At 40.2% G+C, this 24,302-nt stretch overlaps 1 protein-coding gene across 3 annotated transcripts; it reads left to right on the top strand.

Annotated features, from left to right (window-relative positions):
- Positions 1 to 285: 285 nt before the first annotated feature.
- Positions 286 to 24,144, top strand: pik3r6 (phosphoinositide-3-kinase regulatory subunit 6). Of its 3 annotated transcripts, none has more exons than XM_022764960.1 (21): positions 286 to 365; positions 11,477 to 11,561; positions 11,836 to 11,940; positions 12,343 to 12,434; positions 12,748 to 12,816; positions 13,218 to 13,350; positions 14,035 to 14,104; positions 14,269 to 14,473; positions 15,302 to 15,449; positions 16,179 to 16,265; positions 17,467 to 17,704; positions 18,110 to 18,394; positions 18,978 to 19,077; positions 19,703 to 19,831; positions 20,712 to 20,819; positions 20,918 to 21,020; positions 21,173 to 21,234; positions 21,414 to 21,504; positions 21,618 to 21,679; positions 21,814 to 21,920; positions 22,341 to 24,144. In XM_022764960.1, the coding sequence occupies exons 2-21, from the start codon at positions 11,504 to 11,506 to the stop codon at positions 22,495 to 22,497; spliced, it is 2,409 nt and encodes an 802-aa protein (XP_022620681.1). In that variant the 5' UTR covers positions 286 to 365; positions 11,477 to 11,503; the 3' UTR covers positions 22,498 to 24,144. The 3 variants fall into 3 exon arrangements, with proteins under 3 accessions (XP_022620681.1, XP_022620683.1, XP_022620682.1); XM_022764962.1 differs by lacking the exon at positions 286 to 365 and adding an exon at positions 2,657 to 2,754; XM_022764961.1 differs by lacking the exon at positions 286 to 365 and adding an exon at positions 10,170 to 10,258.
- Positions 24,145 to 24,302: the final 158 nt, after the last annotated feature.

The following is a 24,302-nucleotide window of genomic DNA, read 5'->3' as shown; positions in this document are numbered from 1 at the left end:
AGAAATGTGTAGATCTTTTTGTTTCTTTTGTATGCAGGACTTTTACTTTACATTTACATTACATCTATCTATCTATCTATCTATCTATCTATCTATCTATCTATCTATCTATCTATCTATCTATCCTGTGACTGACCTGTATATGTGGTGTAAAGACAGTTTATATGGATACGTGTCCTGATTTGTTCCCAGCGTAAGCACCAAGTGACACGCCATTGGTCAGTTGCAGGGGTGGGCGTGGTCTGTGGACTCTAACTTCTGTTAGACAGTTAGCGGGAGCCGAGTGAGGACAAGTGTCACCAACAGAGAGCTGTTAAAGTAATTAAAGTCAGGCGAATGGAGCTGTTTGTACATCTTAACTGCAGGTAAGGTTCCACAAAGACAGAAATATTTGTTGTTTTACCAAGTGCAGACGTTTTACTTTGTAGTTTACCGTCTACTTACTCGTGGAAAAAGTTAGTGTCGACAACTACAAATTGTAGATAGCTGATACTGCAGATGATTAAATGTATGTCAGCATTTTGAATGTGAACCATTACCATGTGCCTTTAAATCCGTTTAACACAAACCTGGATATTTTATCTGAAGTCGTCATGTGCCTACTGCTCTTCTCTTCTGGGGTTATCTATTTATATTTGAGTGATGTTTTTTGTTATTCCTTATGACTCATATGGTCTTAATGATGTTTATGTTTTACACTGATTAGCCGCTATCTGATTCTGATTCCTGATTCCGGCATGCAAACTGTATATCTCCCTGTATGCAACTAACGGTTGTTTTAACTATTCCACGTTCATTCATCTATAAAATGTCCAAAAATAGTGAAAACTGCTCATCACACTTCCTTATAACCCGGGGTGACACCGGGCTAAAGATATTAAATCTACTATCATGCAAGACAAAGATAAACGTCACATCCTCATAACTAAGAAGCTGGAACTATGGTCTCTTTTACATGTGAGTCAGGCTATAAAAAAAATAAAAAATACTTCATGCCCCATGACACGGGAAGACATGGGGGAAGGCGGTTTATTTTTTCCCTCCTGTGATAATAACAAGAGTTTGATAACAGTGCCTGATCTGATTGAAGCCTTGGCTCTCTGTTGTGTCTGCTGGAAGTCTAAAAGCACAGCTGTATTTCCTCCAGCTTCCTTGTTTTAGATCTGAGCTTCCTTGTACCACTTAGGGGTTAAGGGGATGCAGGGTGGCTCCAGGGAGTGTATTTCTCTGTTGGTCCCTGTCAAAGTGATCATTTTGTTTGTAAAAATAAACCAATATTTATTCATGAGCGACAACCAAGAGTATGGAAATAATGTCCTTGGCAATAAAGCACACATTGAATATTTATAAATCAGATAAATCTCTTAAGACTGACCAAGATAAAATGTGACACCCTCCAACAGCTGCTCACAACACTCAGTTAAAACTCTAATCTTGATCACAATTAGACTGGTGATGTCAACTATTGGGTGAGGCTCTTTACTCTTTAACAGTGACGTAGTGGTTTAAATATTTAGGCTTGATCGTGGTCCTAGAGAAAATAATGAAGTTGAATAACATTGTAAAAGTATGAGTGATAATCTGTGATTATTATTGAGCAACACATGATGAGAAAAATTACTTACAGTCCACATGCTGTTGAATCTGACCTATGTTGTGATAGTGGCCTTATTATTAAACAGTATGATCACCATGACAGTATAACCACAAAGTGAATCATTCATGTACAATCCTGAGATGATGGAAACTCCTACAAGGATATAATGCAGCAAAACAACATGTTTTGGATAGTTGTTCAGGTGAGGTGACGACTGGCAACAGTGAACCATTATACCCAGGATTACGACTTCTGCTGGAGAGAACGTTTTACTAGGGAGTGAAGGGGTGACTGAACAATGAGTTGGCCAAGTGCAATATCCAAATTGCAGGAGATGTAAGATCCAGATCCAGGTGTGCTTTTCATTAATGCTTTTTATTAATGGAAACAAACTTATAAGCTACCATACAGTGTGTAGGTTGGAGAAAAATTGGGATTTCCACACTTACATTAGTTTTCTTCAAATTAGCATGTAACAGCCATCTGAAATGTGTGAATGCCCCTGCAACATTCAGCCATGTGGGTCGTCACTCTGTAGCAAATATCATGACAGTTAGAATAATGGTGTAAGATTCAAGATCTACCATTTTGTAAATGATAGTTAACCTGTCAGCTCACACAGTGCAATGTGTTTAAATGCCAGCCCAAAACAGCCAGACAAAATGTATCACCTTTACAGGTTTGTGAAGAATTTACCAAAATGAACCTGAACTTTTTCACCGTTTAGTCGTTTAAAGATTGACCACAGGATAAAGTGAGAGTTCATCATCCCCTATCGTGTTCTGTCAAAATTTGATCCATAAACTGATTGATGGACTGGGTGTGATTCCACCTCAGGAGGGTTAACATCATGTGTGATCACTGTGACCTTTAGCTACAAAGACCTCTCAGTCCTCTACAAAACATCATCCACTTAAAAGCAACATTTTGACCTATTTTTCCCTAAGGCATCTTAACACTAAAATAATCTTTGTTCTGTTGTTAATCAGTAGATCAGAAAAATGATGCTGAGATAGTCAGCCCACATGAGGTCACCAGTGTCGTAGGGTCAGACACACAGTGCATTACACTTGTGTGCTAACAGGAAGTTTTCTGGCACTGACTGGAATGTTGTTGGAGAAGCAGTTTGGCAAAGATGAGCGGAGGCATTCCTGCAGGTGCGTTGATTAGCTGCTGGTTACTACCAGAAAACAGGTTTTCCTTGCCAGCTTGAAGAGAAACTGGAAGATCATTAATTTGTTTTCGAATATGATTTTAGAGAACAAACTGAGCTAACCTGTGACATGTTGTTGACAATGCTGCAAACATAAAGAACTGACAGAAAAAACTATTTGGTTAGTTTCTCCTGCTCTAGGGAAAACAAATCAATGGACCCGTTTGTAGTCCTTTTTTGTTTTGCCTTTGGGTTTCAGGGAGTAGTTTATGGCAGTGAGATCAAACAGACTTCACCATGTATGTAGACAGTGTTGACACAGGACTTGTATACTTCAGCTGAGGCACTGACCATTTTAGCTCAGTCAGTTGACCAGATTAATTGAAGCTGTCACTTAGTCATTTGACATGAGGCCTTATAAAAGTGCTCAAAGTGCTCAGTAGAAACCTGCATACCAGTGTTTATAGTCATGCATAAACCACATTCAGTGTTTATAATGCACTCTATATCAGTCAGCAGTGTTTCCCACAGAGTTAGATTCTATTTGTGGCGGTAACTGACCGGGGTCAGGGGTGGATGAGCAAGAGTGGGGCAATGAGGGACCGAGTGAATCAATGCGCTGCGCACAGCTCTACAATGAAATTCCATTTTTACCAATTTGAAATAGTAAGACAAAGACTATAAAATCAATATGTGGCGGTCGATGTTGATATTATGGCAGGCCGCCACAAATGAATCAATGTATGGGAAACAATAAGGCGACATTGAGTTAATTAGTCTATCGACATAAAACTAATGTACAACTATTCTAATAATTGGTTTAAGTTCCTCTCCAGACGTGCTACCCAGACTCACATGAGGAGTCTGTTGTGACCAAAACTGGCAACTAGCAGGCATATCAGAACGGTTAGTGTAGTTAGCGTCTTTTATTTGTTTATGTTTGTTAACTTGTAACTTGCAGTGGCTGACACAGTGTTAGTGGTTGTGCTGATGCAAACTCTCGCTCTCTGTACTGACAAGGTTTCGGGTTTCACGTTTCCCCACAAGTTGACTACATTGGTTCCTTAGGTATGTGACATAGGAAACTCTGGCTGTGTGATTTATTTATTTATTTTTTTTATGAGACTGTCATTGGTTCACTGCAGTTCCTAGATGGAAATATGCAATCATGGTGTTGACTGTTTATTTCGAACATGATACGTCTTGTATTATATAAAAAAGATCATGTGGACATATTAACAAGGTTAAAAACATCGAAGGGAGTCTTAAATCATTTAAACTATTTTTCAAGCAAGAATATCAAACCTTCCCTAGTTTCTTACTTATGAGGATATGCTGTTTTTCTTCGTCTTATATGACAATAATTTAATATCTGTAGGATTTCCACTATGGCACAAATAAAACATCCAATTTAAGGTGTCACCCTGAGCTTTAAGAAAGTATGATGAGCAATTTTCCCTATTTTTAGACATTTTATGAATGAATTAATTTGGAATAATTAAATGAGTCGTTGGTTGCTTTAGTCAGAAGTTTTTCCCTGGAGTACTGGGACCTTGTCAGGCCACGCAACTGCCTGCATTTTCCTGGAAAACCTGACCAACATTTTAAATGACAACCTTTCCCAAAGTTTTAACAAAACACTCTTTATTCCACATACTGCGGCTCCCAAATTGCAGACAGCCGCAGACTGTCTTCAGTATGAGCCGCCGCCCGTTTGTTTGTCCTGTGAGGAACATGAAAACAAATGGCAACACTTCTTGGCATCATCGTGTGCCTGTGGGCTCCCTGGAAAGCAGTCTCCATTGTGGCTGAGACTACTTAATGCCGAGTGTGTGTATGTGTGTGTGCGTGTGTGTGTGTTTGGGGCTATTTGTGCTGCTGATCATGTCTATGTGACGCATTTGGTACATCCTGTGGTTGTAAGTAGTTGGATCACTTTACACCCTGTGACCTCCTTTGGAAGTTTATCGCTCTGTTACGGCATTGCCTCATCATGCCCACAGTGGCTAAATAAGGTCCTCTGTGTGGTGGGACTGAGGATCTACAGGAATCCTCACATTGGCCGAGTCTTAACACTTTTTTTCTTTTACCTCAGCATGTCTGGAAATTATATTTTCTTTTCCACACACGTCATTTGCAGAATATCCAGAATATTTGGTTAGAGACTGCGTCCTTTGCTTGAGTGTGTGTTCACTGACACAGAGGGTGAGTTACGAGTCCTACAGGACTGACAGTATGTGGGTTGAATATTAGGAAAACCTGAAATGCGTTGCACTTGATCGAACCGGTACAAAAACAATATGGATGCCTCATAAGCACAGACTTGAACCCATGTCGTCTGTTTTCAGGACAGCCAAAGGAGTTTGGCAACTGTACCGTGTTGTTGTCCTGGCACAAGAGGGATTCTGCAGATTTATGGCTAAACAAGTAAACAAGACATTTGATAATTTCACAGCTTCCCTCTCAAGTTTTAACCACAAACAAGGCAACAAGCTGTAAGTCACTACTACACCAAACCACTAAATAGCTGATAACCCTACCTTCTGTATAACAAAAACGGTTTGTTATTCATTAATTAGTTTGAGAACATAAATCATTCATGCTCAGTGCATGAGCCCCCCCCCTTCCCGAGCTCTGGTTATCCACAGGCCTTCTGCCTAAGGCCACAGCTGTATCTATGGTAACAATGCTGCCTTTGTTCAGTGAGCTGTTTTTTTGATAAGAAGGGATTTAGAAGTATTTCATGCATAAAAAATGAATCTAATCACTATTCCAAAACACTGATGGAAATCTCCGCAGTAAGGGGTCATATGCACAGTATATACTGTAGGTGCAAAGCTCAGGGAAAGCAGAACAACTGTAGCAAAAACTGACTATAAAGAAAAGCTACTGGTGTTTTTTTTATTGTAGGATTCAGTAGTAAATCAGTAGGAGCGCATGTGCACTAAATTGCATGCATGTTGCGTATAATGTTCATACGTGCTCATGTGTGACCACACAGTAGTATGTATAGTATGTGTGTTTATGTATCTGCTGGCATTTGCCTTTATGTTTTAACATAGTATTTCTCCAAAATTCCCTGACTTGATGCATGTTGTCTAATTCAACCTAAACAGCACATCCTCAACTGACCCCTAATGGACCAATTGACCCAACTGTCAACATCATAGACCACAGAAGGGACCACACACACACACACACACAGACACACACACAGACACACACACACACACACACACACACACACACACACACACACACATACACATACACACCTTCTCGGGAAACCCCTTTATATCTCTGCCACTTCCTATCTGTTTTCCTCTTGCCTGATAGATTTAGCACACTACCCCCAGTGGCTTAAATCTTCACCATGGCTATTCATACTTGTGATTGGATTGTACTTAACACCAACTCCAACAGGTTTGGCGTTATTGTGGATAATGTTAAGGAGGAAATAATCCCTGGTCAGTCAGGTAAGGCAGGTTTACACACACATACACACAGACACACACACATTCATGCACTCAAACACTCACTCACACATTCACCGGTCCAAGAGGACTTCCTCATATTGTCCAGCTTGTTGATGCAGGAAATCACTTTGATTGATGTCCCCTCGTTGCTCACACTGAATTAAATGTTGTCTCTTTTAGGGATTTTATTTGCAACTTTTGCATGTGCGTGTGTTTGTGCATGTGTGTCTCAAAGCATTCAGTTGTCTTACCATGGTTATATTATTTCAGGTTAAAGTCAAAGATAACAAACTGCCTGTTTTGGTAGTAGCAAGTTGACATGTTGTTTGAGCTGTTTCATTGCTCAAATGTAAATCTTACCTCTTCCTGAGTTGTTCCCTGGAGAGAAGAAGGTCGGAGCCATTATGCTTCTCTTTCTCTTCACATTTGCAGTGTCTTATATTCTTGAGAAAGACAAAAAAAAAATTCATGATGCCGTCATTTAAAACACACTGCACACACATGAATTTCAAGTGCCATCACTCTGCACTTGTTTATCAGGTATTTCTTGCGAGCCACACAGGATAAACTCAGGTACTTTCCCTCCTTTCCCACTTTGTCCAGATCTAGATGTGAGAACTGATGAGGTCCAAAAGGTTATCATAGACCCTCTGTCATCATAGGTTGGGGATTTCCACTCAAGAAAACAAACATACACACATCCCCACCCCCACTTCAACACCTAAGCACCACCTCTTTCTCTTGCTCTATGAACACACTTCCACACATCGCTGTCAGGTCCTTCCTGTTTTCTGAGATGTCTGCAGCATGCCTGAACGGAAATGAGTGCTCCTGTTTTTATGTTGTGCTGCATTGTGTCAGGCTTCACCTGATGTGATGTGTAGCATCTGCCCACATGTGGAAGGTGTAAATAGATGTGTGCCGTAGCCAAAGCTTGGTTCAGGAACTGATTCACATTAACCGTAAATAGTCAACAGTCATGGAGGAAGTTTGTTTCAGTGGCATGTGGCCTTGGCTGTTACAATAGTATTTCAGGTTGTGCTCTGCTTGTATGCACCTTTCTGGGTAATTTGGCTGGTTCTACTGGCACTTAGAGCAAAATAAACTATGTGTGCAAATCAAGGAGTGTATTACACTGCACGCTTTTGGTGCACAACTTACGCATAGACTGTAAATAAAGATGGACGTAGCCTCCGTGACTGTCACCCATGGATGTGTGAAGAGCCGTTCCGAAGTTCAGAGTGGGCTGGTCCGTTGTCCCCATCTTGCCAGTACCTGACTCTACCGAACTCTTGGCTAATCCAAAAATGGGCAAAGCGGAGGGGCGTGTGTAGAGCTGAGACTTCGGTGCGTGTCGGTTTGTGGCAAGCATACCCTCCACCCACCTGTCACTAAAAGCGGCATGCCCTCAATTATGCAGAACTTTAAGCGTTAATAAAATTTGAACGTGTGAGTTATATATATATATATAAATAAAAATCCCCCCCCCCCCCCCGTAACAGTTAGTCATGAAGGAGAATAGCCGGTAGAGACGCAAAACTTTTTTTACCAGGCTGTGAAATGTTTATTTCTGCTGTAAAGTTGGGCATTTTAACATTGGAGACTATGGGGATTGACTTGCTTTTGAACCTAGCCTCAAGGGGCCATTCGAAGAAGTGCAGTTTTTGGTACTTCCGTGTTGGATTCATTGGTTTTACCTTGATTATGATTAATGAACGATTACTTTTATGCTTATTGGTCTCTCTCAAGTGATTAAGCAAATTGTTGGTGTCACCTGTGGTTGCTATCCATGTTGTATTCATCACTGACTGGTGGTCGTGACTGATAAGACCCAGTCAGCAGGCGAGTCATTGTGTCCAAAATTCTCCATTTCAGCCTGTCCAGACTACAGCGCAACCCCATAGTAGTAGCCAGGTGGATGCCAGGCGTAAGTATAGCTAGTCAAAACTAAAATTTATTAGTGTGGATGTAGCCTGAGGCTCAGTGCTTGCGTTCGTGTCATCCATATTGCCAGCTTCGCCTTGAACGAATGCGGACTAACGTTAGTTGGACGTGGCGGAGGCACGTGACTGAACATGGCATGAGTTGTTTTTTTTTTTTTAAGGGGACAGTTCATGAACGCACTCTTTGGGGGAACTATTAACTGAATTAACTGACATGAGCAAGATGATGTCAGAGAGAGGTTCTAAATGTCGGTTTTGATACTCTTTGTCCAGCTCTAGCATTGGTCATTGGTCATTTTATATCACCTGTTTTTCTTTTGTGTGCAGCTGCAACATGCAGTGTTTTGTGTTAGTGCAGTAAATCATGTTGCTGTCACTCCGCCCAGTATTCACTGTGTGTTTAGCCTGTTCTTGTTTTCACAATTAAAACGTGTTTTCGTTCGAACGATAGTGTATTTTAGATAAGATGCTTTGTGTAGGAAAAGTATGTGGACTTTGAACAAAAGCTTTATGTTAAACAGTCTGTATTGTGCATAAAGACACATTTTACTTTAAACAACCTTGGGTGGGTACATCATTAATAACTTATTTATTAACATTGTTCAAACATTGTTCAAACCCCCAGAAGTTCATTTTAAATTCCAGTTGAGTTTAAAATCTACAAAGAAACCAAATATACCAGGTTTAATTACAGGGAAATTGGTGTGAATTATGCAGAAGACAGCTGTTGTTCCATTCAGTGTAAGGGTTCCACTATAGAAATGATGTGGTATATTGTAATATTGCATTGAATGTAAGCTTGACATACAGTCAGAAAGCTGTAATGGTGATTTTTGCAGCAAGATTTGTGCAGACTGTGTTTTTTCCAAGCTAGTTGTATTTGGATAGGGTGTGAATGATGTAGTGCATCTATTTTTAAGCCTTTTTCAAAAGAAAAGAAAAAAAACTCTGGTTGCCTCCATCTCTCTGTCTGCCTCTCTCTCTCTCTGTCTAAATATAGAGTGTCATCTGCCCACTCATTCAGACAGAGAGGAAGTGGTGTGTGTATGTATCAGCTCCTTCACTGGTTTAACAGTTTATGTTAGAAAGGTAAAAACAGAGTGCAAGTTTATGTTATGTTATTCTGTGAGAGGGCGAGAGTCCGTTTCTGCACACATATGTGCGTGCTCAGCCACTTCTATATATCAATACAGTCCAGCATGTTTTTGTGTTTGTGTTTGCTTGTATCGAAGAGAAACACAATGAAAAGGAAAAGGACACAATCTTTTGAGCAATCATGTACATTACAGACCCTAGATAGAGGACTAAAGATGTAAACAGAGAGATGGAGAGAGGGGGTGGGGGCGGGGGGTAGAGAGATACAGAGTGAATACGCCATAGTCAACCGGAAACTTGTGGTCAAAATGGCAGTGTTCAGCTGCTGAGGCAGCGCTTGTTAACTCGCTGTTTTTGAAAGTGCTGCTTTTCTTAGAGGGATCAAGGCTAAATCCATCACACTAAATCCTTTCATTGTACACATACGGCCTGTGGAATGACCGCCAATGCAGTGTGTGTGTGTGTGTGTCTGTGTGTGTGTGTGTCTGTGTGTCTGTGTGTATGTGAGAGAGAGAGAGAGAGAAATAGCAAGAATGAGAGAAATGGACCTGAAAGAGAATAAAATGCCGTGAGTAGAAGTTGAGAAAAGTGAGGACTTGTCATGAGTCAGAGTCAGAATACCCAAAATAGAAATGAATCCAAATACATTCGGCCTTGAACCAAATAAACACAACTCAAACAGCTCATGACTATTTGACACACTCTAACACAAGCACATCCAAACTCTCTCTCTCTCTTTTAAGCTCCCCCTTGAATGCTACTGACACACACACACAGTGCTTATCCCCGCCGCTACCTGACTCGTACCCGCTCATAAGAGGAAATGCACTCAGCAATGAATCGCCGTCCCCACTTGCCTGTGGCTCACTCTCGCTCTCCCCCTCTCTCACGCACTCGTTCTCATCTCTCACTCTGTCACACACATGTTAGTTTCAGTACAGAGAGCAGTGTGTGTGGATGTAAGAGACTTGCAGGACTGTCGGTACGGAGCAGGGTAAGCGTTTGTGATATTATATTATTACTTTACACCTGTTACACTCTGACTGGTTAAAGTTAGTGCGACATTGATGAGGATGGTTTGGTAGTTTTATTAACTTACAGGTTAAGTTACAGGTGTTAGTTCGGACATATTGATTTAATATAAGAAGTTAACTTACTCATTCCATAAAGCAAAATCATTTGTTTTCAGCCTGTTTCTGTCTTTTTTTTCTGTGACTCCGGGTTCTTAAAAAGTTGTAAAGCTTCTCTGGTGTTTCTTTTGCACTCAGGTTTTGATCCGCTTCATTAGTTATTTATTTGTGCAGAAGCGGCTGCGTAAGGATGATCTAATGGTCCGTGTATTTAGAGTAGAGTTGTTTTTTAAGAAGTTGGCCCCAAAAGGAGCAAAACGTGAAAATAAATCTGCCCCTCTCTGGATTTACAAGAAGAAGCCTGTTTATATACAAATGCTACAGGAAATGCTAAGTGCACTTAAGGATTAGTGTTTGTTGTGGTTTTCACTGTCTCACATTTCATTCATGTTGCAAATATTATTTTTATCATTAAAGAATCTGAAAATAACTAAGAGGTAGATTTGGCCAAATTTCTTGATGAATTTGTGAAGTGTAAGAGGTGACTCAGACCTGTGTGGGACCTGGGATTAAATGAGTGGTTTGAGAGCTGAAGGAAGTTGAAGTTATTTATAGGAACACTTTTTAACACAGTTGAGGAGGGTTAGTGTCGGTCCACTGCACCTTCTTCCACCTGTTGATCATCAGTAGGTGTCAGTAGGTGTGTGTATATATGTGTGTGTGTGTGTGTGTGTGAGTGTGTGTGTGTGTGTAGGTAATTGTGTGGGTAGATTTTGAGCATTGAACTTGTAGCTTTGTCCCTCAGCAGTAATTATACAGGGTTAGGGTTAGAGATGTCAAGTAGACCTGTCAAATACAAAAAGAGAAACCTATCGAGACGCATGCAAGTAGAGGTGCTATTAGCGTTGACAGGTTCCCTGAACAGAGAAGCAAGTTTTAAGTAGCCTCATTCAACTTATCTGTGTAATTTTACACTTTACTGTCAGCAAGCAGTCATAAAAAAAAAGAAAAAAAGAAAACAATTGAGCAATTGCTCACCACATTTACTGAGAGCTGCCATAAGTCGGCTGAGACTGCATTTAACATCGGACATGAGAGAATATGAGTGACATTTCCTCTCTGTGTCTTCTTCCTGATTGCAGTTGATAGACCCACGATGCATGTGAGACATGACCAACAAGGCCCCTTGGGATAACTCGAGCAGAATGTGCAGCATGGAGCCAACAGGTACATACAGCACATAAACTCACACTGTGGTCAGTGATACAAATATGTACATAAAAATGAATTATTTGGTACACAGAGTTGCGTTCACAGACTTTTGGTGACCTCTCTGGCTTTAAAATGTATTTATTCTCTGTCAAACAAGTAGAAAGCATCATCAGTTTTTTCCAGGCCAGTCTGTGTTCATTTTAAAAGACAATTTGATTGTGGGTTTAATTTTTAGCAAAACCTTTTCATATTCAGACTTCAATACCCAACCTCTCGACTTAACTTTCAGCCGGCTGCTCCCCCACAGTTCCAGAGCCAGAACTGTACCGCAGCATCCAGGCTGTGCTGCCCAGGGAAGCTGACAACCAGCAGCCCATAGACTGTTTCAACAAAGGTACAATATAATCTACTACACAACACTGAAGCAAAGTATTAAGATTTTTTTTTTCTTAAAACTCATGTGGTTTTATCGGCTTTTGCTGGAAAATAAGAGATCTTACAAACATTAAACAACTTCACTTGTCTTTATGATAAAGACATTTCACAAAGTGACAACAGCAAAACCACCAACTTCATGGTGTTTATTTTATTGTTCAACTGAAGCCAGGCTGTTAGTGTTAATCATACTTTGGAATATTTATGTCAGCAGTATGAGGGCTGTGCAGTTGTTAGTCATCAGACATATTTTGGATTAGCAGTGTAATGGAGAAAAATGTGACACATTTAGCAAGGTTGTGCTTAGTGCTGTGGAAATCTTACATCTATTAATGGCTGGTCTGCTTCTCTGTGTATACAGGCATGCTGAGATGGACGCTTCATAAGAAGGTTCAAAACAATCCTGCCAACAGCTTATCTCTGGTGTGGGTGCTGATAAAGGAGCTGGAGAAGGTACTCTGCAGTGGTACTGTTGGCACTTAAAAACACTTCTTTTTTTTTTCCTTAAGTTTCCCTTATCAAAAAAATAGCAAACATGCGCCCCCCCCTGTAGGTTTTTTTTTATTTGCTCACTCTTTTCACAGAGGAAGGTAGCTAGATTCACACTAAATTAAATTTTATTGTTGATTGGAATTGAATTTACTTACAATGAACATCATCCATTTACTTTTACTTATACTAAAGTGCAGCAATGCAGAGTCCTCAGTCGGTCTTCTGTCAAGGTCATGCAGGTCGATCCCTGACATAGCGTGTGTTTTCTCTGCAGGCTGAGAGATGGGACTCTCGCAAATGCATCATCCCTCTGCTCCACACTCTCATGTATGCCATCATCCAGGTACAGTATTTCTACCACATTGTTGCACCAGACTTACCTGTTCATACTTTTTAACACTATTAGTTGAATGCATACGTGGGATTTTTATTTATTTATATAAGTTTCCAGGACATTATGAACTTTCTGTCATGTTATTCTATGCCTGAAAATTATGTGTCTATTGCTTCAAGAAATATCAGCATTGTTAGTTCAAATGGAACCGAGTAGGAGAACTTTGTTTTTATTCCAGGAACGAATGTTAACAAGGAAGTGGATACCTGAAATGATGGCATTTAGGCTTGTGCATAGTTTACCCTCATATTTGAACAACAGCGGTGTGATAATTACCAGGAAAATTTTATGTGCCTTTCTCTCCAGTATTAGTTATAATCTGTGTGTGTATGTGTTTATTCATATTCCAGACAGCCTACATTCCAGATGAGCTGTACAAGCGGGTTTACGACTTTTGTAAGAGACTCCTGACCTACCCTCATCCCTATTGCACCGTAGGACTCAGCTACACAAAACAGATAAAAAGTGAACGCTCCATCCCAGGTATCATTCATCTACAGACCAAAGCTGCTCAATAAGTTTCATCCTAAAGCAATTGTTTTTACATTTATTATATATTTTTCTATTGTATTTGCACTCATTGCTATATTGGTCATTTTATGTAGTGACTAGCATTGATGTCCATCTCTGCTGCCGTCCTTTCTCCATCAACAAAAGAAATTAAAGCCTGGTGTTGCTTCGACAACTAGCTAAACACACAACTTGGATGTGGCTCAACAAGCAGGAGATTAGTCATGACAGTGTTATTCATTGACAGGCCTTTTTTCATGATGTTGTGATCGTATGCTGTCATACAGGAGACTAATCATTCCGACGGGTCAATCAAAACATTAATTATCTCTTATTCATACTGTTGCCAGTGAAATTATTTGCTTTGTGTCTTAACCCAGTTCCCAGTAGGAACAACAAAGACAGACCACACATGCTCTGGAATTTTAAAAAATACATCTACCTAACTCTAAGAGAAAAACTACATTCAACCAAACTGAAAACAATGATAGAAGAAATAATGTGAGCCAAACCTAACAAACCTGAATCTGCCCTGCAGGCTCCTGCACCAAGAGGCTGCATGAAAAATGATATTATGCTTGCTTTAATGTTGAATGACCTGTCCATTCATTGCTAATTAATATGTATGATGTCATTAAATGCCAATTTGATCCACAGGTCTGATGTACCAGAGGATGGTCACAGCAGAGCAGAGACTAAAAAATGAGCACTATCCCTTCCAGGAGAGGTAAGTCATAAATTAATAATGTATTCTACATGTGTGAGTGCAATAAAAACTTCAAGAAAGAAATTGAAGATTTGTAAAGGTTTATTTTACTTCCACATACTGCTGCATGTAGTCAAACTGCCTTCCCTGTCAAACACTGAAGTCTGTCATGTAAATCCCTGCAGGGTTTTTGTTTTGGCTGATCCAGAGGTCTTCTCTGGTTCCCTGGGACAAGTCCTGCTGGGTGATATTGAGGCGTCAGCTTCATCTTCAGCTTCAGGTGGATTTCTAAGTCCTCTAGATCTCATGCGCAGTGTGGTCCAACACTCGATCCAGGCTGCTTTGGGATCAGAACAATGCCATGGGTCGAAACTGGCTCAGGCCCTGAAGGTGAGTGAACCTGTACATTACTGTTTGGTTGTGCTCAGTTACTGCCTTCTATTGTCAGTTCTCTAGTTGTCTTCTGTGGTCGCTGCAGTGTACGGCCCTTTATAGCTGTTTTTTGTCACTGTGATTATATTTTGTTGCTTTGTGAGTCTTGTTTTGTTCAGTTGGCCCATTCTACTGTCTGATAAACTCACTAGGTTTTGTGAATTGTGAATGACCAGAATTGTGATAGTGGAGGAAAAACAGTTGCATATCTTCACAATAAATGTCATCAGAATGGATCCATGTCATGTAGTCAATGGTCTGAAGATGTTGTAATATGGCCGGAAATAAAGTTTGCTGATGAATGTACGTACGTACAAATGCCGTGAAGAAAGTGTCGCGTCACGTTGCTTCTCTAGTCTCTTAAAGTCTGTTACAATTTTTTTTTTTTTTTTTCAGTTGATTTCACAATTTTCACATTAAAGTCATGTCTAGATCGTTCTGGGAGAATTTAACTGACTACAAATACTTATCAGAATGACTCATGAGCTTAAGAGTAGCGTTTCTCAGTTTTTGCTCCTGGATTAAAAACAGTTGAGGACACCCTGCCCCACATGTACGTGTCATGTGAAACATCCTGAGCCAAAGCCTGCTATCTGTTGAGCTGCATGGTGGATGTGTCTCCTGGCACTCGTCCTAAAGTAACACCTCAGCAGGACACACACAAAGGCAGACATACGCACACATAACTGGCCCCTCACCTCTTTGCTATTAATACACAGTCTGTATGTATTTATTTTCCTGTGTGTGTGTGTGTTCACCCACATGCGTTTGTGTGTTTCGGGACAGGACATGGGTCAAGACGTTGAGCCGTACTTTCAGGAAGTGTTGGTGACTCTAGAGCAGAGCGTGGAGGAGGGCGGCAGAGGGGAGAGGGGAGCGCTGAGAAGCCGACTTCAGCAGCTGTACAGCGAGATCGTCACTGACACAGTCTCAGGTAGGAGCTCTCTGAAAAGGAAATACAGCAAAGCCATGCAAGGCAAAGTTTCTCTAGGGCAGAACTGTGCTGTCTGAGCCATAAATCAACTTGGAAAAACTTTAGCTAAACGTCAATGAAGGGGGAAAACCACAAGAACTACGGTTACGTCTGGTTATCTTATAGATTAGTCAAGTAGAAAAATATAACAGCAAGAGACAAGATGACGACGTTACTGTGCAGAGACATTTGTGAATCCTACAGGCCTCTCACTCGCTCATACATTGGTTGTAAATATGGAAGTTGTTTTGATTATTGAAACATGTAAAATTAATAATGAGAAATGACATGTTGCAACTAGCAAATTTGATGACACAATTTGTCCTGACTACTCAGCTCAAACTCAGCCTACCTGAGCCGCTGACTTTGCTTCTATCCACCGATTTCTTCCATGGCCAAATTAGTCAAGTCACATGTCTGTATTTTTAAAATTTTCCGGATATCTATTTCCATGACATCCACTTTTTTGCCCGATACTATTGTGTCAGGAACCCATCCGATGAACCTGCTCTGCCCTCATCGCAGCTGGGGGACCGAAGGATGGACATAGGAGTGTTCACATAGAGGAAGTTGTGGGGGTGGGGTGGGTTTGCTTTGTTTTGAGTGTCATTGTGACAGTTTTGGTCTCTTCCTCTCTCTCTTCCTCTGTGTGTATGTGTGTGTGTGTGTGTGTGTGTGTGTGCATTGCAGAGCCATTGTCCAGTGGACCACTGTGTGACTGCCCCCTTCCTAACCCAGAGATGAGCTTCCACCTGTGGACGGAGGATCTGGATATCTGTGAGTGGCTCTCGACACTGTGGGGGGTCTAGAGGAAGTTGTTACTACAAATCATTCAAACTGAGGCTGAAACTGGAATTATTTACTCTAAACTGAACTGAATAAACTGAAGGAATAAAGGAACAATGCACCGCCAATTTCTGTCTTTTCCAACTCATTTTGTTATTTGGTAGCAAAAATATTTTCTGTGGTGATCAAAAGTATCACGAGTAAAAGCTGTTTTTTTTCTGAGAACTGCTATTTTGCTCAGATGTTCAATAATCATTCAGGTAGAAATCTTTTATAAGTAGTCTCATCGGATGATTAGCATGGAACTCAGTACAGCTCAATTGCAGCATGGGGCTTTTGAGAGTCATTCTGAAACGTGTCGGAAATGACTGAAGTTGAAGTATGGCGCAGTATGAAGGTACAAAGATCATTAAAAAGTGAAGTCTAACAATTGGCACTCTGTTACACAGTTACACAAGTTGCACTCAGTTTATCAGAGCTGGACTCACTTAATGTAACAAATTGATTTAAACTGAACAGATTTCATTTGAATCAATGGAGCCGTGAAACTAACTGTGACTAAGACGCACATGTATATATTTGTAGCACTTTCTTTATATTCTCAGAATTGAATATCCAGTAAAGGTGTAAATTATCATAGTTGAACACTCAGCGATTTTCACTTACTCACGTGATGCCCTGCGGTTATACTGTACAATAGCACACACTGTTTGCAGTAAGTACAGGACAGTGATTATTGCTTACGTACGCTGTGCAGTGCTGCATTAACAAGCGTTAAATGTTGAGTGATCACAAGGCAGGCGCTTGCGCACCAACCCTTCACTCCATCCCTTCAGGATTATAAATAGATTCTTCAGATGGAAGCAGTGAAGAAGTCTTTTAATGGGACACAAAGACCTTTTTTCGCTGTTGGGAAAAACTGTCCGTTTTTTGTGTACGCTGTAGCTCCATAACAAAACATTTGCACATAGCAGAAAACTATTTTCTGTCTGGTCAGTCATAAGTCTGCATGGAAAGTATGCATGTGCTTTTGTTCTAAGTCTAGATGAGATATGACAACTGTAAATAAACAGAGAAAGAGGAGCTGAGACAGTTATTGAAAGGAGTAAGAATTGGCCTGTGCTGTGTCTTTGTGTCTCTGAGTGTGAACCTCAGAATACTTGTAAATGATGAATGTTAAAAATGTTGACAGGGCGAGAGTTGGCCAAGTGGTTTCGATCCAGCTCCATGTCGGAGCAGTTCAACCTCAACCAGGAGCAGGAGGACTTTGACCTGGGTGAGTCGCCCAGCGACCTGATGCCGTCTGACATGACTCGCTTCTCCGTCATGTCCAATGATAGTGGCATTGAAAGAGACCTTCCCCCCAGCACGGATCCCTCCCCATCTCTGGACACTCCCAGCATGAGTACATCATGGGAACAATGCAAAAGGTAATACCTATTCTTCTTCTTCTTCTTCTTCTTCTTCTTCTTATTCTTCTTATTCTTCTTATTCTTATTCTTATTCTTATTCTTATTCTTCTCATCATCATTATTATTATTTTGCTTGTATTAAAGGCCCACTGCTGTTTTGTGTAGTTCACTTAATGATTTATTTATTTAAAATTAAAGATTAGAATTAAAGTACTGTGGGTAATCCTTAAGAGCATTTACTGTAGGTCACTTGACTACTCAAGGAAATTCTTACTCAAAGATTCAAGTAATTTGCTGAACTTGAAAACGTCAGCAATGCCTGTCAGGGGATCTTTTACATCACTTGTTTTGGTTTCCATGCTTTACATCATTTAAAAATTATTAGGACCCGGAGCATGACAGTAAACTTTCTCCTTCTCCCAGTGAGCAAGAGTCGGGAAAGCTGTCACGGCGTGGAGGAATCAAGATGAAACCGTCTGTGAAGGACAGCATGGTGCTGATGCAGGATACCCTCGAGGACCATGCAAGCCTCGGAGGAGGAGGTGGAGGGAGGGGAGGAAGAAGAGGGGCGACTCTGCAGAGGCGGGCAGGAAGCAGCACCATGCAGAACCCATTCACTAAACAGCAGAGACACTTTACTGCCAGAATAGTCGTTATGGGGGACGACAGGGTGCTGGGCCGCCTGGCCAAGGCCTACTACTTCTTCAGGTGAGGGGTCCGTCATTTGACACGATGTAATCACAGGATGGATAAGCTGCTTTTGACAGCAGCTGGAGGGTATGGTGGTGGCGGCACTAGCTTTGGGACCTGATATGTTTGTGACTGAGTTGTAAAAATTTATTGCCTCCATTCATTGTTTGCCTCTGCAATCTGTAACTCAACCTTCTGATTTATGATTATGATTTATATCCCTTTATTACACTGTACTGTAGTAGTTTTACAGACATGGTGTCAAGCCAAGTTATAATGCACTGTTTGCATTATAATGACATGAAAAATATTGAAACTAGTGTAACACACAGAATTTATTTTTATATGAAAATTATGGTGTAAATGATTTTGTCACAGTAGGTTAAACTTGTTTTGTTTTGTATTGTATGAAGATTACCATTCAGGTACAACTGGAGAACTATCTAATCACCATCTTACATTCTTTCCTTCTGAACTGGGAAGTTGAACAGTACAGTTCCTTATGTTGAAATCCAAAACCTTTTTGTCAGGATAATCAAACTGCTCCATCAAGCGTGCACACACTTTGTGCTTCTCACGAATCTCTGGTTTGCTTTTGCAGGAAAAGGGAAGCACGGAGGCTTTTTCTTACAATGAAAGTCAACCTCCAGTTTTACTACATCCCTGTTTGCAAGGCTCCAACTCACATCTCCTCTGTCAAGGTAAAGCAGCTTCCTCTTGTCAACAAACCACTGACCTATTGAGTGAAAGTCAACACACTTCTAGAGATAACAAGACAAATGGCCTCTGTTGTAGTAGAGGGTCAGTATGTGGAAAAACCCTGTTACAATGTTGTCATTGTGTGTTTATTTTCAGCGATAATCTGATGATGCTGCATAGAAATGCTCAATAATCAAATAATGAGATTCCAACACATTGAATTTGGCTCCATTTCAACTCCACTGGAGAACAGTTGTTTAGTTATGTCATTAACACAATAGCCGCCATTAAACAAACTTCATGCATAATGAAAATGAAGATGGGATAAAATTATACATTAGATTCTAAAAATATCAGGAGCTTGGCAGTTTTGCTTTAGCATTTTATTGAACATGAAGTTCATGAGTACAAAACCTGAATTCCTTTCCTGGTATGCTATTATAAAACAGCCAGATTCTGTGTAATTTGTGATTATTGTGATTATTTTTCATTCTAATAATCAGTTCGTAGTTATTGTAAGAAAACGTAAAAGGGAGAAAGCATTCCAAAGTGCCTCGTTCCCTCACTGCTGTCGTTTTGCCAGATGTGATGTATGCTTGGTTCCACTTTCATGTTCCTTTTTTGTAGGAAAACCATCCCAGCAATCAGTTCAAGGGGAATCCCTGCACTCTTGGTTCCTACTTGAGCATGGTGGACCCGTGGTACAACTGTAACATCAAGAGTTTAGGCTCCATGATCCCCAAACTGGCTAAGATGGTATGATACAACTCAAAACAAATATATCAATGTTTATGTGTGACTGACTGAGAGAGAAGAACAATTCACACACAACATGGACACCGTGGACACTTGATTCTCTTTAATTTGAATAGTTGAACGCTGTCTTACAGGATGCACTGTGGTGCACCATGTCTTCCAGACATGCTTCGAAAATGTCATCACATCACAAAACCCCATTCAGTCAAGTGGCAACTGTTCTCAGTTTAAATTGAAACACAGGAAGTTGCATAACATCTTTTACTGCGAGCAAAATAAATATGTTGATTTCACCGAAAACCACAGCTTCGGTGAGCCGAAGACATTGTGCTGATTCTGTAAGATTAAAATGGGACAAAACAATAAAATTACTATGAAACTGGAAAAAATACTGTATGCTGACGCGATGATGACTGTGTTACATTTCATTGCTTTAGGTCAGTTCTCTTTATGAGAATTCATGGAAAAGGTTGTTTTGTTCTAGAAAGTGTTGAGCACTCTGGTCCTTCCCTTCATTTTCTCTCAATACTCAACTAGATTGAATGTGATTTCTAATGCAAAGCTCAATGCTGTATTTTTTGGATGGGTTATTTAAATGGCACATAAAGGATGAAGTAAAGTTCAGTAAGTAAAGTAAAGCTCAGCCTTAAACTTTAAGTCACATAAAACTTACACAAGAGTAAACAAAAGAGTAAAAATAAAGCTGAGCTGTTCATAAAATGTAGGCAAATTACCAAGCACTGTTGTATTACCTGACAAGCTGTTGACCTTTTAGTGACTCATTATATTCGGTTGATATAACCCAAGTGTGACCAAAATGACTTTGTGGCTACAACGTCAAGTGGAAAGGTTAATTTTACGTGACTTCTGTCATCCATAGCAACAGGCGAACACAGGGAGGCCAAAAGACCCCTTCATCTCTGATGTCATTTCCTACTATGTCCGTACGGGCCAGCAGCCTGTTTATTTCAGCATCTACTTTGTTAAGGTAATATGATATATTTTATGTATAGATTTTGGTTTCTTAGATGTGAGAGCATTTTTCAAATATCAATTGGTTTTTACATGTTGCTTGTTTCTCTTTAGCTCACATTCACCAGCATGACGAAGGATCCTGTGGAAGATGTGTTCCTCACCAATCTGGAGATGGAGTTTCCTGAGTTCAGACAGATTTCAGCATCAGTTAGAGGTGAATTGGGTATACATTTACATACATTTTTTTATCCAATGTTTCCTTTAATTTTTAATTCATGTAAACAGCTTTGCATGTATGTGCGCGTACACCTGCCTGCCTGTATCTGTGCACAACAAAGTTTAACTACATGCCTGTTTCTCACACAGATAAACCTAGGAAGAGCTCAGGGGAGGTACCTGGAGCTGTTGTCTCGATGAATTACAAAAAGGTACGTTTTTTTTTTTTTTTTTTTAGATCCATTATTTTTTATTATATTACGGTCATGGGGTTATCAGCGTAGTGAAATGTGTTATGAATTATTGGAAGAATTGCTCAGAAATTCTGCGTGTGTGTGTGTGTGGGTGTGTGTGTGTGTGTGTGTGTGTGTGTGTGTGTGTGTGTGTCCAGGTGACATTAAGTGGCCGTGACATTGACAAAGGAATCTCATTTAGGACTTCAGGCTGTCAGATCAATGCTATTCCCTCCAGTGAAGCAGAAGGTTCAGTATTATCTCTAACACACTCAGTATTTCATACTTTTTTTTCATTTTGATATTCTATGATTGTGTCTTACTCTCATGCAATTTTTTTTTCCTCTGCTTTCCTGTCATAGATCTGAACTGTTTGACGCTGACTTTGAATGAGTCTCTAACCAAAACTAAAAACAGCATTGTGGTGAGTCTAAACAGTACCTCTTGCTGAGTTCTTAAATTATCCTCACAAAGATGAATTATGTTAAAACAACTCATAGAATGTAAATGGTTCATATAACAATAATTATTTTTACCCTCTTATCTTTAAATTCTCAGGAGTCGAAGATTCGGACCAGCAACATCAAGATTCGCACTTTGGAGAGTCGATCTTTCACCGTCACACTGGACAGAGATTGTCGCAGGACCTACAGAGATGTGCAGAGGTAAGAGAGACTAGAGAGACCTCAGCTGTACTGTACATGAATTTATTTTTATGCCACTGAGTAAAGGTCGTACTGAAGATTTTGTGTTTCATTAGTTAGAGGAATGATCATTGATAACCATCATTGCCATCAAAGCACCAGTCGATCAACGAGAGCTCCAATTAATTAACGCCTCTCTTGGACACAAGTGTGGCAGCCATGGTGGATTTTAAAGTGGAACCCTACAGTTTGATATTGAAATTGTTCTGTCGGGGTCTTGTATGTGCCACAGCTTGATTTGCAGTTGTTTTTTAAGAAGAGAAATCTGCAAGTACAAGTAGCTTATAAGGTTATTCAAATCTGAAAGTCTTGGTGAATCTGTACAGAAGCTTCTGTGCAACACACACTGATGGCTCTATTTCGAACATGTTTGTGTTGTAGCATCGAGATCGCCCCGTGTCTTGATCCCGGATACTGTGTCCAGAAAACCATGAGGTCCAAATTCAAGGTGGGAGAGGACAAAAACCCGGGACTGAGCAAATACATGAGCAAAGGACTTCCTCTACCAATCAACACATTTGCTGGAATCATCAACTGACAGGATGGAGTAACAGGAACTTGAGAATTAAGACCATCCACACTGTGTTTTGATAGCAGGAATGGTCGTTGCTTCTGTGATAATAGAAGTCCAGCTTGACACAGGAAGAGACAAAATCATATTTGAGTCATACTGAGCTGCTCCTGAAACCAAACAGTTTTAGCTCTGACTGACTGTAAATCAGAAAGCAACAGATACAACACATACTGTGCTGGTGTCAACTCTTGCAGGTGATGAAACAAACAGTCAGCTGCGTTAACAGTAACAGAAACAAAGTTTTATCATACTGCAGGGTATGACTGAACTCTTAACAGTGTTTCGCTTTGCATACTTTAAGACAGTCAGTCAGTATATGCAGATTGGAATAATGCAATAAGAACAATATTGCAAGTGACACTGGAGAGACTGGCAGGGAAAAACAAGTAAGCAAAGATGTGCACATGTATACAGCGAGAGATTTCAGGACTACTGATAATTAGATCACTAGTCGTAACATTATCATTAAAACTTTGCAGGCGGTCTGGAAAATCTGCTTCACAAAGTCACTGCTTAGTGAAGCAGATTTAAAGGGTTGATCGTAAGTTACTTTACTTCATAGATACACTACCTTTGACTGTCTCCTTGACATACAAACGCACTCACACACACACACACACACACACACACACACACACACACACACACACACACACACACACACACACAGTATACACAAAAGAATATTGACACACCCACCTGGCCTGTCAGCTATCAATACATTCAGATTGTTCAAAGACTGGTACGATGACAGCTGACAGTCCACTGATGCCTTTGTCTAAGCTGAATAATTCAAATAACTTTTTATTCCTGTACCTGTTACATATTGTAAGCTGTTATAAAGGTGCAAATGATTGACGTTATCCTTGGGTTTAGTGTTTTGGCTAGAACCACACTATGTTGAGTGCAGAAGCTAGAACCACGGGCAATGTCAGATATTACTACAGAACAGAAGTGGCTTTTATGTTTTACAGTATCAGACAGATTAGGATAATGCACGGGCCAAGCTACAGATAATAGCTGTTAGACTTCAGACTGGTAACTTTCTCTTCAGACCCTCTGTGTACTAACCACAATTGCAAGAGTGGTCTTGTTTCATGCTTGATATTATGCAAGACATAGACGTGAGCTTGGGGACACAAAAACGAAACTTGCACTAATTCCAGTAAACGTCTCACACGTGTCAGCTTTTAGGTGTGAAAATCACATGTCATAAGTATGAAAACTTTCCCATAACACACACTCATATCTAAATTTTAGACGACCATCCATGGAACAGATAAAGGTCTTGGTGTTTTTTGTTTTTTTTTGTACTATATACTTATACTATAAGTACTATATTACACATTCAAAAATAGCTCAGGAGCCTATTTTTGATGCAACCTCTGTGATCAGGGACAATCTCCGGGCCAACAGCTTCAGGAACTGGAAGTGATGTGTTATTGGGCGCATAACATAAAATCATCAGTGTGTGTGTGTGTGTGTGTGTGTGTGTGTGTGAGAGTGAGAGTGAGAGTCAGTGTGTCTCCTGATCTGGCAGGGTAATTTCGTGAGTTGGAAATTCAGTCAGTGTTGCACATTATTTTCATGTTCTGTTATATGTAAAGAGAATGCCATTATAAATCAAAATACAATTGTGTAAATAAATGATTATGTTTTGTAAAAATGGTCTTTGTGTTTTATCATAAACGTGGCAAAAATCTGCTTGAATCAGCGACCCCTGAGCTGACCGAGACTAGGAAGTGTTTTTGCTTTGAAGCACCACAGTG

The sequence above is a fragment of the Seriola dumerili genome, unplaced genomic scaffold, assembly GCF_002260705.1.
Source record: "Seriola dumerili isolate Sdu_G_001 unplaced genomic scaffold, Sdu_1.0 BDQW01000621.1, whole genome shotgun sequence".
In the NCBI taxonomy this organism is placed as follows: Eukaryota; Metazoa; Chordata; class Actinopteri; order Carangiformes; family Carangidae; genus Seriola; species Seriola dumerili.
Note: the sequence above shows the minus strand (reverse complement) of the source record. Positions and strands in the feature narration are given on the sequence as shown.